At 41.7% G+C, this 17565-nt stretch overlaps 1 protein-coding gene across 2 annotated transcripts in view; it reads left to right on the top strand.

The window, feature by feature from the left end:
- The window catches only part of DUSP22 (dual specificity phosphatase 22), an 85023-nt gene extending 71773 nt beyond the window's left edge, over positions 1-13250 (top strand). For both annotated transcript variants that reach the window (XM_077269782.1, XM_077269783.1), the window contains 3 exons: positions 1230-1304; positions 2854-3025; positions 11325-13250. In XM_077269782.1, coding sequence (XP_077125897.1) covers positions 1230-1304; positions 2854-3025; positions 11325-11513 — 436 coding nt within the window. In that variant the 3' untranslated portion in view covers positions 11514-13250. The remainder of the gene's footprint in view (positions 1-1229; positions 1305-2853; positions 3026-11324) is intronic.
- Positions 13251-17565: the final 4315 nt, after the last annotated feature.

The following is a 17565-nucleotide window of genomic DNA, read 5'->3' as shown; positions in this document are numbered from 1 at the left end:
GAAACATCTGACTGCAAGGTCAAAAAACTCTGAAGCAGCAAACTCTAACAAAAACCTGTGTCAGTCTAAAAAAAAAAAAAAAAAAAAAAAACAACTTTAGGTCACGATTGTAGATTTACATTGAGAGTGAGTTTTAGTCCATGCAGAAGACTGTGAGCTGGCTGGTTACAAGTCACATAATGCTGGAAATGGCAGAAGAGTGACCGGTACGTTGTATTATGCACACTTTGTACACACATTAATGATGGATTAACTGAAAGGGGCGATAAAAAAAAATCTTTTAACCAGGGCTGTGGAGTCGGAAAGCCAAACCTCTGACTCCTCAATTTCCCGACACCACGACTATGACTCCACAGCACTGGTCGCTACTGAGTATGTACATAAAGTGCAGCACAGATTCATCTCAACTAAAAGCCCAGATCCTTAGATCAGGAACAGAACAGACATTTATAGGACATTTCATAACTTTTCCAAATTCTTATGAAAACATTTACAGCACATCCTGCATTGTACTATTGTACACAATTGATTATATATTTTAGGAGTCGGAGTTGGTCCATTTCATACCGACTCCACCAAAATGGTCTCTGACTCCACAGCCCTGCTTTTAACTATTCGTTTTCACAATGTAGCCATATGAAGGGTTGGGAAAATTATGGTGTTAGCGTTAGACCTTTATCCAGTTTTTCCTATTTAAAGGAAATCTGTCATTAGGTTTTTGCTATATCATCTGAGAGCAACGATGTATCACTTAGTTTACTGGATGCAACAGTTGTGAAAAAAATTATTTTCCTCTGCAGTAGCAGTGCTCTGAATACTATAAGCCCTTTTTAATCAATCCCCCCACCACTGACCACTTTGTGCACACTCTATATTGATAATCAGTATGGGGTGGGTAGTTACATAGAGCAGTTAAGTAGGAGGCTCGCGACAGCTAGTCCTGTAATAATACTCTACTACTGATAAAACACTAATTTATTGAAACAGCGGCACAGAGCCCTTGTGGGCAAGACATTACTGGAATAAGGGTCTCTGCCCCTAAATCATGCTGCTCGCAGATTACATAGCAAATATCAGGACTGGGATATGTATGTATATATTTTTGTTGTAATACTTTTTCAAAATGTTACTAAAAAAAGCGATTTTGTTTATTTAAGATGATGGATTTTCATGCCCATATGTAGCCCGCTCTTGCCCTGGTAACAATGTTTTTGTATGGAATTTTCTAGAACACAACATTTTAAAGAAAGCACAACATTTATCCATGAGTGTCGGCTAAAAGGTGAAGGATGCCTTGTCCACTGGTATGTGTCTTCAAACATAATCTATATTTTATTATTTTGATTTTCACCATTGTTCATTTGGTAGACTTTTAGTGCCCTAAGAATAGCAATCCGAGGTCCAGATTTGAGTTTTTCCATGTTATACATTCATCACACAACTCATCCTCTTTTATGTATAATTGCCCATACTTGAATGCTGTTTATATTATACTAGATGGTGGCCTGATTCTAACGCATCGGGTATTCTAGAATATGCATGTCCACGTAGTATATTGCACAGCCCACGTAGTATATTGCCCAGCCACGTAGTATATTGCTCAGTGACGTAGTATATTGCCCAGTGACGTAGTATACAGCACAGAGCCACGTAGTATATTGCCCAGTGACGTAGTATACAGCACAGAGCCACGTAGTATATTGGCCAGTCACGTATATTGACCAGCCACGTATGTCACAGGTTAAAAAATAAACATATACTCACCTTCCGAGGGCCACTTCTAGTTCTGTCACCTGTGTGCGGTGCAGGCGACAGCTTCCTGTCCCAGGGTGTGATGGCGTCGTGGTCACATGACCGTGACGTCATGACAGGTCCCTCGCGCAGGACCTGTGATGACGTCACGGTCACATGACCGTGACGCGGCAGCTTCCGGTCCCAGGGTGTGATGACGTCGCGGTCACATGACCGTGACGTCATGGCAGCTCCTTCTCGCGCAGGTGCGCAGGACCTGTGATGACGTCGCGGTCACATGACCGTGATGTCATGGCAGGTCCTTGTCGCATACCATCTTTAGCACCGGAACCTGCCGCTTGCATGGAGCGGTCACCAGAGCGTCGCGAGGAGCGGGAAAGGCGGCGGAAGGTGAGTATATAATGATTTTTTTTATTTTTAACATTAGATGTTTTTACTATTGACGCTACATAGGCAGCATCAATAGTAAAAACTTGGTCACACAGGGTTAATAGCGGCGGTAACGGAGTGAGTTACCTGCGGCAGAACGCGGTCCGTTACCGCTGGCATTAACCCTGTGTGAGCCGTGACTGCGGGGAGTATGGAGCGGGCGCCGGGCACTGACTGCAGGGGAGTAAGGAGGGACTAATCGGACTGTGGCCGTGGCTGATTGGTCGCGGCAGCCATGACAGGCAGCTGGCGAGACCAGTCAGCGACTTGGATTCCATGACAGACATAGGCCGCGACCAATGAATATCCGTGACAGACAGAAGGACAGACAGACGGAAGTGACCCTTATATATATATATATATATATATATATATATATATATATATATATATATATATATATATATATATATATATATATATATATATATATATATATATATATATATATATATATATATATATATATATATATATAATTGTCTATTTCAGAGACTTTACCAGGGGATAAACGGTATTTGATAGATTCGGTGCAATTGGGTGAACACGGCAATACACTGAAGCCCAAAGCTGCTGCGTGACGTGATTAAAAATGAATTGTACCTTAGAAGAAGCCCTGCATGATCACATGTAATATGATTTATGAAATTTACAGAGTTATTTCTTTTACAGTTTGGCAGGTGTTTCCAGAAGTGTTACCTTGGTGGTAGCCTATGTCATGACAATCACAGATTTGGGGTGGGAAGATGCACTAGCTGCTGTTAGGGGTGCAAGAACATGTGCCAACCCAAATATGGGTTTTCAGAAGCAACTTGAAGACTTTGGGAAATGTGATGTTCATCAAGTAAGTAAACATAACATGTAGTATTCATAAAATATTGGAAAACTAACACAGGGTTTCCAATAAATGGCTTGGGTGAATGCTTAATTAAAAAAAAAATTACTTTTAACATGAAGTAGTGAAATCATTTACTATATAGAAAACACAAACTGAAGTCCGTGGGCCACTTTAGTCGACTGTTGAACTGTATGTTTAAATGCTGACTCATTTCTACTAAACACAAGAATCCACTTTAAGACGCAAATAATTTGCTTCCCCTACCGTATTATTAAATTCTTTCTAAATGACTGAATTAATGTACTTCCTTATCCCTAAAATACATGTTTCTGTTAGTATCAGGGACAGTTCCCACTTTTGGCATGTTAAACTGCCTACCTGATGATAAAGGGGCTTTATTCTTTATTTATAGCTAACTTGGAATGGGAGTAGAGATAGAGAGGGGGTATACTCCCAACATGCAGATAGCAATGAAAAGACCAAAACATTTTAAACATACAAACCAGTAGGTATTACAAAGTTATTAAACTGCAGCAGGGAGCAAACCCCAAGTCTTTATATATATATATATAACTCCTCATGACAATGAGCCAGGGCCAGTTCTGGAATCTCCCCTCCAACAGAACCTGATTTCTCAGGGGCCGGTTCTGTGTCAGACCCTGAGAGCTCTCAATCTGACAGCATGGAGGTTGACCGCCCCCTATTGAAAACAAAGGGTTTTACGAATAGGGTGTTGGATTCGCTAGCTCACTCTAGGAGTGATGCAACCAAGAGGTCCTATGCACGGATAAAGAAAATCTTTTCCTCTTGGTGCTCAAGAAGATCCATCAAACCTGGGGAACCATCCATCCCACAGATCTTGGATTTTTTGCAGGATGGATTTGACAGAGGACTTAAACCTAGTACCATCAGAGTCCAGGTTGCGGCTATCTCTGCTTGCCTTAGAAGACGCCTTGCAGAATATCCAGAGATCAGGAATTATCTGAAGGCCATTTAAAGTATAAGACCTCAAATTTCTAAACCAGTTACCCTGTGGGACCTCGGATTGGTGCTCAAACAGTTAATTAAGCCACCATTTGAACCCCTGATCTCAGTTGAAATTTCTGACCCTCAAGACTGTTCTCTTGCTTGCTGGCCAGAAGAGTGAGAGAGCTACAGGCTATGTCCTCCAGGGAACCCTACACTGTATTCATACAGGATAGGGTTAATTTGAGACTTCTTCCTTCCTTCATACCAAAAATTCGGTCAACAGAGAATCTGAACCAAATGATCTCTCTTCCAACTTATGTTCCCGAAGCAACATAATCCCAGGAAGATCTCTCTACTCTCAACATCGTAAGATGTCTCGAAAGATCTCGGGCGATCAGAAAGGATGAAAACTTCCTGGTACTTCATAAAGGAAAGTTCAAGGGGAAGAAGGCCTCAAAACCTTCCCTTTCGAGATGGATTTGTAATTGCATTAAGCTGTTCTATCAAAATGCCAATGTTCCATCTCCCCAGTTCACCTCTGCCCATTCAACTAGGGCAGTATCTACTAACCAGGCTGAGAGGGATTCTGTATCTATTGACCACGTATGTCGCTCAGCTACATGGTCAACACCGATGACCTTCTTTAAATACTATAGGTTAGAAGCTTCCTCTGCTCCATCTACCACCTTTGCCAGATCTATTCTAGACTCAGTTTCAATCCCTCCCAAATAAAGAATACGTGCTAGATCCCATATTGTGCTGCTGTGGATTTAGGGGAAGATTGGATTATTGTGTTAATCTGTTTTCCCCTAGTCCAACAGCAGCACAAGGCTCCCACCCTGTAAATTGTGTTATTAATGTCATGCTATTAACCTGATGGCTTCTGGGATGCTTCCCCCTTTATCCTGGGGGAGATGAGGGGGTGGGACTACTAAAAATCATTGAATATTCCACTTTGGCACACAGGGGCATGGTAACCCCATATTGTGCTGCTGTTAGACTAAAGGTACCGTCACACTAAACGATATCGCTAGCGATCCGTGACGTTGCAGCGTCCTCGCTAGCGATATCGTTTAGTTTGACACGCAGCAGCGATCAGGATCCTGCTGTGATGTCGCTGGTCGCTGAATAAAGTCCAGAACTTTATTTGGTCGTCCGATCGCTGTGTATCGTTGTGTTTGACACCAAAAGCAACGATACCAGCGATGTTTTACACTGGTAACCAGGGTAAACATCGGGTTACCAAGCGCAGGGCCGCGCTTAGTAACCCGATGTTTACCCTGGTTACCAGCGTAAAAGTAAAAAAAACAAACGGTACATACTCACCCAGCGTCATACCTCCCCCAGCGTCTGCTTCCTGACACTGACTGAGCGCCGGCCCTAAAAAGTGAAAGTGAAAGCACAGCGGTGACGTCACCGCTCTGCTGTTAGGGCCGGAGCTCAGTCAGTGTCAGGAAGCAGAAGCTGGGGGACGCGCAGGTGAGTATGTACTGTTTGTTTTTTTTACTTTTACGCTGGTAACCAGGGTAAACATCGGGTTACTAAGCGCGGCCCTGCGCTTAGCAACCCGATGTTTACCCTGGTTACCCGGGGACCTCGGCATCGTTGGTCGCTGGAGAGCGGTCTGTATGACAGCTCTCCAGCGATCAAACAGCGACGCTGCAGCGATCGGCATCGTTGTCGCTATCGCTGCAGCGTCGCTTAATGTGACGGTACCTTAAGAAAGCCTACAGCCTGCAGTGACCCCGCTATCCCCTCACCACCACCACCGAAGCTACCCCCTCACCAACACCGGAGCTGCTCAAATCCCCAACCCATTGTCTCTTTCCCCAGGGAAAACAGATAACCACAATAATCCAATCTTTGTCACAGAATATGGAACATCTGCATACAAAATGTTAATAACGTTGCTTTTGTTCACTGAAACAGAATTGCAATGTGATTTCTAGTCCATTTTCATCCAAAGTTGTGTGTTAAATATTTGAGCTTCTCTCCGCTGTTCTCTGTCGGCTCAGTCAGCTTGGACAATACCCATTTTTCGAAATCTTTCATTACACGTTTTGTTCTCAGAAAATTCCATGCTGTCTCCTAAGTTTCCATTTCCAGTGATCTACATTACATTATACCATGCTGGAGATGGAAACCTGGGGGCCAGCAAGGACCACAATCATTCCTTACTGCTATTGAAAGTAAGGCTACTTTCACACATCAGGTTTTTTGTTTCAGGCAGAATCCGGCTAATGTTTCAAAAAACGGATCCGTTTGAAATAGTGTAAAAACTGATGCAACGGATCCGTTTTTCTGCCGGATCCGGTTTTTATTTTTAGTATGGGGTTTACATTGACTTCTTGTGAAAAGATCTCTCTCTCGCTCTCTCTCCTTTTCCATGTCCGTTTGACACGTCTTTGGCCGGTTCCATCTTTGTGCGCTTTTTTCGCCGGACGAAAAAACGTTCATCTGGACGTTTTCTCCGTCCGCCGGAAACGACTATTTGGACAGATCCGGGAAAAAAAGGATGAAATGTCTGGCCATCAGGCACAATCCGGCACTAATACAACTCTATGAGAAAAAAAACGGATCAGGCGCAAAAAAAGATCTGGTTTTTTTTTTTTTTTTTTTTTAAACATGCCAGATTGTGCCTGAAACAAAAAACCTGATGTGTGAAAGTAGCCTAATATAGAAAAAAATATTATTTGATTGCAGACTCCTAAACAGTTAGGCTATGTGCACACGTAGGAAATGTGGTGCAGAATTTTCTGCACTAAATCTGCATCTCCTGGCAGAATCCGCAGGTGCATTTTTTATGCGTTTTTTTGTGCAGTTTTTACCACTGCAGATTTCTATTAATGGAGGGGTGCAGAAACGCTGCAGAAATGCACAAAAGAAGTGACATGCACTTCTTTGAAATCTGCAGCGTTTCTGCGCAGATTTTTCTGCACCATGTGCACAGCTTTTTTTTTTTCACATTGATTTACATTGTACTGTAAATCACAGTGCAGTTCTGCACCAATTCTGCACTAAATCTGCATCGTGTGCACATACCCTTATAGTTTTTGTTTTGTATACTTTAACCCCTTAATGACACATACATATAATCTTTCTATTAGGCCACGTTCACACGCTGCGGGTTCCTCTGCGGGTTAATCCCGCAGCGGAATTGAAAATCTGCAGCGCAAACCCGCTGCGGTTATCCCTGCAGATTTATCGCGGTTTGTTCCGCGGTTTCCGCTGCGGGATTACTGCTGTACTATTGATGCTGCATATGCAGCAATATGCAGCATCAATAGTAATGTAAAAAATAATAAAAATTGGCTATACTCACCCTCTGACGTCGCGATCTCCCCGGCGCTGCAAGCGGCTGTGCCGACAAGGACCTTCGTGATGTCACGGTCATGTGACCGCGGCGTCATCACGGTCATGTGACCGCGACGTCACCACAGGTCCTGTTCGGCACAGCAACTGAGACCGGACGCCGCGGGCAGCGCTGAGAGGTGAGTATAGCATGATTTTTTATTTTAATTCTTTTTTTTACACCCAAATATGGTTCCCAGGGCCTGGAGGAGAGTCTCCTCTCCTCCACCCCGGGTACCACCCGCACATTATCCGCTTAAAGGGAACCTGTCACCTGAATTTGGCGGGACCGGTTTTGGGTCATATGGGCGGGGTTTTCGGGTGTTTGACTCACCCTTTCCTTACCCGCTGGCTGCAATATTGGATTGAAGTTCATTCTCTGTCCTCCGGAGTACACGCCTGTGCAAGGCAATATTGCCTTGCACTGGTGTGTACTCTGGAGGACAGAGAATGAACCTTCAATCCGATATTGCGGCCAGCATGCAGCCAGCGGGTAAGGAAAAGGTGAGTCAAACAGCCGATAGCCCCGCCCATATGACCCAAAACCGGTCCCGCCAAATTCAGGTGACAGGTTCCCTTTAACTTCCCGCAACGTGGGCACAGCCCCATGCGGGAAGTTAGCGGTTCAATGCATTTCTATGGGTGCAGAATCGCTGCGATTCTGCACCAAGAAGTGACATGCTCCTTCTTTTTTTCTGCAGAAAATCCGCGCGGATTTTCCACAGAAAAAAAGGATCGTCGGCACAGCGGGTTTTGTTTTCCATTAGGTTACATTGTACTGTAACCTACATGGAAAAAGGATGCGGACCCGCAGCTGCAAAACAGCTGCGGGTCCGCAGCAAAACCCGCAGCGTGTGAACATGGTTGTATTTCAAGAACCTTTAAACGAAGTCTTATTAAAACATGGTTACTTTCATCATATATCCCTACAACAAAGTAATAAATTCTCATTGTAGAATTGTTCCTTTCTGCCCCTAGCGCCAATTGTGCATCCAGATCTGCTTGTGTATAGATATGACCAGTACAGAGCCATTTATTCTAGTTCTAACAATGCAACATTGAAGGGTTAATTAATCATTATATCTGCACAATACCACTATTAAATATATCAGTGAGTTTTTTATGTCTCTCCAGCTCTTTCTTGATCATTGTTTTAAAGAAATGATGGAAAACCTGCGTTTATCTTAACAGGCTATAAAATTAAGCAGTGTGCACTATAATAAATGTTCATAAGTGACTTTCATATGAAATGTGCTGCACTACGTACCAGTATATCTTACTTGCCTATTATTTTATAGCTAGGGAGGGACTCTTCCACAGCTGAAGAATATTAGTAACAAATATTTTTAAGAATCTGTAAACTATCCTTTCTTTAAAGGGAGTTTTGATATAGACAAATTCCTTTTGATAGGACCCCGCTAAGTGATTACTAGGGATTCACTAGGACCCTATCAATCACCTGTTATATTTGTATGGACCTGGACCTTAATCTTCTCCTACACCTACTCTGCAGTGGGCTGTCCATTGATTTTTAATGTGTGAGAACTGCTAATTGGGAATGGTTTATTACTAGCGATGAGCGAATATACTCGTTGCTCGGGTTTTCCCGAGCACGCTCGGGTGGTCTCCGAGTATTTGTGACTGCTCGAAGATTTCATTTTCTTCATCTCAGCTGCATGATTTACATCTGTTAGCCAGCTTGATTACATGTGGGGATTCCCTGCAACCAGGCAACCCCCACATGTACTCAAGATGGCTAGCAGCCGTGAATCATGCAGCTGCGTCAACAAAAACTAAATCTCCGAGCAGTCACAAATACTCAGAGACCACCTGAGCAACGAGTATATTCACACATCACTATTTATTACCACTACAAATAACATGGCCATTCCATATGGGGCTCTTTTATGTTTTAGTGATAATTTCTTAAGTGTATGGTGTATTAAAATGTATTATACGTGGTTCTGAAATGGACAATCACCTATAACATAGCACAGCATGGGGCTGTTGTTGAGTGGCAAATGGAGATTCTTCTTTGATTTCACCTTAAGATACCCAAGTCACAAGTGACTGCCATCTAAGGAGTGATATTAAAACTAAAGGAGTGAGTGGGGCTTTAACTTGTGCTGCTGGACTGCTGAAATGCAATACCTAGTCTAAAGAACTGCCATGGTATGTTGCGTGGAGTATCAGTCTGGGTGATGGTTTCAGCTCCGGTGCTTACTCTTAAGCTGGTGACTGGTTATTTACATGAGTAGTAATTGTCTCTCTTCACCATGAAGTCTTTCTCTTAGAGGTTAAAAAGCCATTCTTGGTAGTTTCTCTTTTTTTTTTTTTTCTTGAAATAACCCATTCTAATGTAGTGTGCAGTCTACAGCACAAACTACAACCTTTCTGTGGTCTACATAAGCATAGTCAAGCGTGCAGTCTACCGTACAGCCATAAGAGCCCCAGAACTGTCACTGAACTGAATCATGATCCTGTACATACAGGGACACAGAGCTATAACAGGTCACTATAGTCTACAGTATGGGGCGATCTTAGTTACTTTTCCATGGTTAAATAATTATTTTTCTGAGTTCAGTTGAGTTTAAGGTAGCATGCACGCCGTAGTGTCAATCTGTAGGGAGATTGCACACTGTAGTAGCAACCCTTCACAACCGTCTAACCTGTGGTACCATGGAACAAAGTTTAAGAAACTTTATTTCAGAAGTTTGAATTTACTACTTAACTGCAACTGTTTCTCCATTTATTCTTATGACCTTTCTCCTCTGTGAATTACTAGATACAGTCTGTATCCCTCATGGTGCTCATAATTACTACTTCTGTACAGTTGGTGCACAAAAAATGTAAAATATGGTCTGTTATAGCTGTTCTCTGTTTGGGTGCACCTCTCACATATTAATTACAGCCTGTACTTTGCTCAAACTGGTTTTTTTTCACTCCGATTTGGCTAATTATGTCACAAATAAAGCAGAATTTTCCAACTGGTTCATTACATATAATGTTTTTGAATAGTTAAACATTTCATTACCTGGCCTAATTACTGACACTTCTTCGCCCAGCAATTTTAACATTATAATTCAGTGATATCTAAACAGAATAGTCATTTTGGTCCCACACCATTGAATGATGTCAAGCGTGAAGAGTCGTTTTCCCCAATCTCCTAATTCGTTCTCATGTGTTTGAAGAAATTGGTGAAAATAATAGGGGCTTTCCATCTCCTTCATTTCTTATGCAGGACCTTAGTCATTTCTGTGGTGTGATTGTGCATGAGCATTGCAAAGCAAAAAAAAGATGAAATACCAGTCAATGGGCCAAAAATGATTGAAGGTCATAACATTCAATACGAGCTTCGTTGATGTCTCGGGTACAAGCTCTCTGTGTCTTGTACTGAGCCTTATCTAGTATAATTTTCAAAATCAAGTGACAATTGCATTTTTGGAAAACTTACATGAATATGTAGTAAATAATTTATTAAAGGAAGTCTGTCAGCAAGCAGAAAAAATATCTTCAATTCAAGCATAGGTGCTTTGGGCACCCTTTGTTTTCCCTCTTTCTCCGTTCTCTAGCTCTTGTAAGCCAGAGCTATCAATCAAGGATGAGGGGAAGCTGTGGTAAATGCCGAACAAGGTGGTAGAGAGGTGAACAAAGGGTGCCCCAAGTATGTGTGTTGGGCTTGAACATTGTGTGCTCATAGACTCCCTTTAACATACTTGGTTCCATTGCTAGATTTCCGGGCTGTCAGTGGATTATAGGTGCTGTTTCCTAAATCCTAGTAATAAAGTGCTGTGTGAGATTGTGTTGTGCTCAGGTGTATTGTCCTACAAGGCTGCCATTTTTATCTCTGCTTTCAGGGTCTCCCACAGCATTGAGAAGTAGCATCAACAGATTCAAAGTGTGAACATGTCCTTGAACGTCTGATTGTTCAAATTATGAAAATCCTATGTTATTATTAATAATCATATTGAATTTAAACTTTTAGCTAAGAAGTTGGTTGAAGGAGACATATGGTGGAAGCCCTTTCCTTGATGCAGAAGAAGCCAAACAACTTGTTGCCAAACATAGACAACGTGAAGAAGAATCGAGCGCTGGAAGTTCAGGAAGACAGTGGAGCAGCCATTTAACTTCTCTCTCATCCATGGCATATAACAATTACACTACAGAGACATAAGCTACTATCACTGCACTTGTATCTACTATCTAAAGTACTTTAACTAGCCACTCCTCTAAGTATATAAGAGGCACTGCATTGGTGATTGCCATCCAATGAAGAGAGAGCCGAGTAAGAGGTCTTAAGATATATATTTCTGTCTATATCCTTGCAAAGATGAGCGGTGCGTTACAAAATTGAAGTGCAGGTCTCGAATTGAATTCTAGTTTGACACGGGAATGGTTTCACGTCACTGTTGTGTTTAATTGGCATCTTGGCACTTTATTAACACATGTCTCCTGAAAGCTTCGTTATAGGTGAGAACTGTTCCATTGCTTCGACTGCTCTTCTGTTCTTAATGTACACTTTAACATTTTCTACCTCAAGACAAGAATTCTTTGTACCATTACCAAACACAACCACTTCTAACCCGAACCAACTAAACAAATCATTGACTCTAATTCTCAGGTAGGTAGTTACCAAAAATAAGGTTGACGCATCTGGTTCCAAAACAAATCTACTGTAAGACTTGTGGCGTCATAGACTCAGGTAATGAAACAAATGCCATTGCCTGCATAAAATATAAAATGCTGAAGCTTAAGGCTTAGCGTGTCATTTCTCCGAACAAATAAGAAAATGGTTGATGATTCTGTCCACTATGAAATAATTGTTTTTGCTGTATGCAAGGAACATTATGTTAGAAAATAGGTTGTTACGTCTGCCCTGCTACTATCGAATTGTGATGTGACCGATATGGGATGATTTAGAAATTTCTTAAAATGTTCATTTGTTCTGTGGATCGCATCGAGGAAGAAAGCTTTTATGCATAGAGTGTGAATACATTAGAAGGCAGTAAGATCTTTGCACTATAAATAAAGATAAGGACACATCTGTAGACTTTACTATGGTAACTTGATTAAATTGGATTAATAATGGCAATTTTCTGTACCCCAATACTTCTTTTTGCATAAAATCTTAGTGGGCATTAGACAGAAACAAACATACAATGTCTTCTTATTCAATAAAAAATCATTTATGAATCAAGTCAATATTGTTTCAGGTGAGATGTGAGTCATTCCCACTTTTATGTATCGGAAAAGCTTGCCGTAGACTATGGTCCCATACTGCAGACTTGGTTAAGTCACATATTCTGTATACTCTGGTGCCATTAAAGTGGACCAACATATCAATATAAGCATGTTCTGTTCTATACACTGAAATAATGTAGGCAAGACTTCCTCTAATCAAAGCCATATCAAAATAGATACCACTAAAATACCTCCTAAATATTAAAGCAAGACCATCTAAAGCCGCGGCACAAGACTAAGTTAACATATTTTAGTAGGTTTTCTCGATATACACTTGTTTTACCCATATGACACTCCCTGGTGCATCCTATTATCAAGCGACAGCCTTAAAGGGGTAATCTAGCTCCCCTCATGGGGAGATGAGCAGGGCCCGTGATGTCCCAGCTACATATATCAGCCGAGTCATGAGCACTACTGGCAGGTATCAACCATCTATTCTATTCATTACAATGCAATGCAGAAGTGAGCGGAGCCAGATTATCCCTTTAAGGACCAAAAAGGTCCCACTTAGATTATGACTCAAGGAGGCAAACCATTGAATGTTGGAAAGTTTGTGATAGTTTCTGTTGGGAAAGAAATATCAACTACTGTATTTGCTGCATATTTAATCTCATATATAACTTTTCCTATCCCTGTGTGTAAATATAAACAGACATTTTGTTTTAATGGATTCAGCGTGAATTTTTACTCAACTTGTCATGAACAATGTAGTTAACTGAGAAACACATTATTTTGAGCATTTTGTTCAATAGCTAAATGATGTTTAAAACAAAAATGCTATTTCACCCCAGAAAAACACTTTTATGTGCCTTTACTAGTAAAAAAAAAAAGTGTAATTTCTCAATTGCTGTCCAGTGTCCTGATGTGAAATGTTATTTATCTCTGGCTACAAATATGACATGATGGATTACAGGAAGTGGGGTTGGGTCTTAAAGGGAACCTGTCACCCCGTTTTTTCAATATGAGATAAAAATACCGTTAAATAGGGCCTGAGCTGTGCTTTACAATAGTGTATTTTTTGTCCCCTGATTCCCCACCTATGCTGCCGAAATACCTTGCTAAAGTCGCCATTTTCGCCTGTCAATCACGCTGGTCCGGTCAAATGGGCGTTGTGAAATCACTGTTTCTCCCCCCACTCCTCGGTGTGTCTGACGTAAATAGATCTGTGAATACCACAGATCGCGCTCTTTTTTTTTTTTTTTTCAGTTGCGCAGTGCATTCGGCTCTTGACTTCCGGGGCACACAGGTTACAGTGACGAGCCGCACATGCGCAGTGATGTAATGTATGCTATGCCCACAGTTGGGCAAAGCATAATGCGCAGGCGCAAGATTAGACTTTACTGCGCAGGCGCAAAACACTACGCCAACGCCGGGAAGAAATTTCTTAGGGAAAAGCAAGATGTGGGGGAGAAACAGTGATTTCACAACGCCCATTTGACCGGACCAGCGTGATTGACAGGCGAAAACGGCGACTTTAGCAAGGTATTTCGGCAGCATAGGTGGGGAATCGGGACAAAAAATACACTATTGTAAAGCACAGCTCAGGCCCTATTTAATGGTATTTTTATCTCATATTGAAAAAACGGGGTGACAGGTTCCCTTTAATCTTTCTGGCAGGTGTTAAGGAACGCAGCAGGGGGAGTTGCACAGATTCCACTGCTGCCACCAGTTAGTCAGGGGATGCTTCTCCGCTGGCTCCAATCGTCAGGACTAGGGTTGAGCGAAACGGATCGGACATTTTCAAAAGTTGGCGACTTTCAGCAAAGTCGGGTTTCATGAAACCCGACTCGATCCCACTGTGGGATCGGCCATGCGGTCGGCGATCTTCGCGCCAAAGTCGCGTTTCATATGACGCTTTCCCCGCCATTTTTTCAGCCAATGAAGGAGTGTGGGCAGCGTGATGACATAGGTTCCGGCTTGCTTTGTTCGGCGTCACAGGGGGTAAAAGCGCCATCTTAGCGTTTGGGATATAGCGATTTGCACAGTGAAACACAAACTTTGGAGAGAGAGAGAGAATAAATAAATTAAAATCCCCATTGATCTGCATTGGGTTTCGTGTTTCGGTTGGCCCCCGACTTTTCACAATAATCGGCCGATTTCACACGATCCAACTTTCGAGATAGTCGGGTTTCACGAGACCCGACTCGATCCTAAAAAAGCAAAAGTCGCTCAACCCTAGTCAGGACGATTACTCACTTGACTGACGAGTGATAGACTATATCTTGCACTACTAGGCCTGTTGGGGAACTCGCAGTAAGCGTATGGTATATACACCTCCAATTCCAACACACTTGGTGAGCTAATATGGGGGCTGGTCGTGGGATGTGTAAGGTCTTTTAGAAGTTTGAGATCCCTAACTTTCAGGATATCTTCGCACCTGAATGTCCCAGGCAGTAGATATTGTGATGCTTCATATAGCAATTTTACCTTTCTATAGAGATGAACCATGACATGGATAGCATTATCCATCAAATCAAATTAAGCTGGAGGGGTTAGAATGGCTTTACGGTGATAAGTGATATGAGTGAACGTGTTACCTTCGTCCCTTTGCTACAATGCCCAAAATATTCTCTCCTATAAATATTGAATCGAAGCAGACCTCAATATTCATCACTGGCCACTGGCTCCAAAAGGTCTGGGACCCGTACTTTGAACAGAGGAAGCCCTTCCCTTGGAAATGTACTTCTCCACCTCTGAAAAAACAATACGAGTCTTGGTGGCTGGTTCTCAGAGAAGACCTCATGTTATAATTATCTGGTCATTACAGGAGGTCCCTAATTCAATGGATGTTGGAGTAACTGCTCTTTTTCACTTCCCCAGTTATAATTAATCCCATAAGTTCAATGTGAGGGTGATATGTCCACTCTTCGGAGATGTTTTTTTTTTTAATGGATTTTATTTTTTCTTTGACAATAGGTTTGCCATTGGGCAATTACATGCTGGGAAGTGGGGGAGAAAGCAGGTACTGGCACCTGTAGTGCTGTCAGAATGCAGATAAAGAGGAAAAGCCAAGTTAAAAGCATACATAGCTGGTTACAAGCATGAGAATTTGGCAGTTGAAGGTAGACTTAAATCCATAGAGTTCAACCTATAATCTAATATGTTATTCCAGAGGAAGGCAAAAACCCAAATGGGGCAGACACTAATAGCTCCATATGTGGGGAAAAATTCCTTCTATCTCCACATTCAGCAATCAGACTAGTTCTCTGGGCTAACACCCAATCATAGAATCTAGTGCCCATAACCTGTAATATTATATTTTTCAAGAAAGGCATCCAGACTATTCTTGCGTTTTAGTAGTGACTCAACCGTTACATCATGTGGCCCAGAGTTCCATAGTCTCATTGCTCTTACAGTAAAGTATCTGCATCTGTGATTGATTAATTAAACCTTCTTTCCTCTAGACGTAGAGGATGCCCCCTTGTCCTTGTCGCAGGCCAAGATGTAAAAAGATCAATAGAAAGATCTCTTTACTGTCTCCTCATATATTTGTACTTTGTTATAAGATGTCCTCTGAACTTTTGTTTTTCCAAACTGAATAACCCCAAGTTTAATAACTTGTCTTGGTTTTGCAGTCCACCCATTCCCTTAACCCCTTAGTAACGGAGCCACATTTTTGAAATCTGACCAGTGTCACTTTGTGTTAATAACTCTTGAATACTTTAACAAATCCCAGTGATTTTGAGATTGTTTTTTTGTGACACATTATACTTTATGATAATGGTTAATTTAGGTCGATATGTTTTGTGTTTATTTATAAAAAATATCAGAAATTTGAGAAAAATGTTAAAACATTAGCAATTTTCAAACTTTGAATGATTATCCCTCTAATCCAGATAGTCATACTGCAACAAAACATTAATGAATAACATTTACCACATGTCTGCTTTGCATCAGCACCATTTATAAAATGTTCTTTTATGTTTGTATTTTATGAGGTTTAAAAATGTAACAGTAATTTTTCATTTTTTCAAGGAAATTTACAAAATGTATTTTTTTTAGGGACCTACCCATGTTTGAAGTGCCTTTAGGGGTCCCATAAATTGGGAAACCCCCAAAAGTTATACCATTTTAAAAACAGCACCCCAAGACATATTGAAAACTGCAGTCAGTTAGTTTATTAACCCTTCAGGTGATTTTCAGGAATTAATGCAAAGTGGCATGACAGAAATGAAAATGTGTATTTTACCACCTAAATGCCTCTAACTTCTGAACAGGTTCCAACAGCCGTCAGACTCTAAGGCCGCTATTTGGTCATGAATTGCCATAACAAACGCCAGGACCATGAAATCATGATCTGAGGGCATCAATTGGAATAAAGAGGAAGCCCCCACACTCTGTTAACCATTTATATGATGTAGTCACTATTGACTGCAGCATCTAAGGGGTTAAATAGATTTGAACTGTGCAAACACTGATCGTGGCCAATGCAGCAAGTTGTCAGCTATAAGTGTACAACCGACAGCTGCTGGATCGTCAACAGTATGGGGATGCTATTCTCTTATATCAGGTCAGTTAAAAGACGTATTGGCTGTCATTAAGGGGTTAATAATAACCTTGGTTAGTCTTCTCTGCACTCGCTTTAGTTCAGCTGTGCCCTTTCTCATACACCAGAGACCAAAATTGTACACAGTATTGTAAGTGTGGTTGCACTAGCGACTTGTATAGAGGCAAAACTATGTTCTCGTCATGAGCATCTATGCCTCTTTTAATGCACACCATTATTTTTTTTTTTTAATCTTAGCAGCATCTGCCTGACAATGGTCACTAAAGTTGTAGCCAAGCTGAGCAATCTTGGGAGAAGAGCCTTGGTGAGAGAGGTAAAGAAGAACTCCAAGATCATTGTGGCTGAGCTCCAGAGATGCAGTAGGGAGCTCAGCCACAGAGTCAACTATTACCGCAGCCCTCCACCAGTCGGGCCTTTATGGCAGAGTGGCCCGACGGAAGCCTCTCCTCAGTGCAAGACATATGAAAGCTTGCATAGA

Source organism: Ranitomeya variabilis, chromosome 6 (genome assembly GCF_051348905.1).
Source record: "Ranitomeya variabilis isolate aRanVar5 chromosome 6, aRanVar5.hap1, whole genome shotgun sequence".
Classification (NCBI taxonomy): Eukaryota; Metazoa; Chordata; class Amphibia; order Anura; family Dendrobatidae; genus Ranitomeya; species Ranitomeya variabilis.
This window is presented reverse-complemented; position numbering and strand designations above follow the sequence as displayed.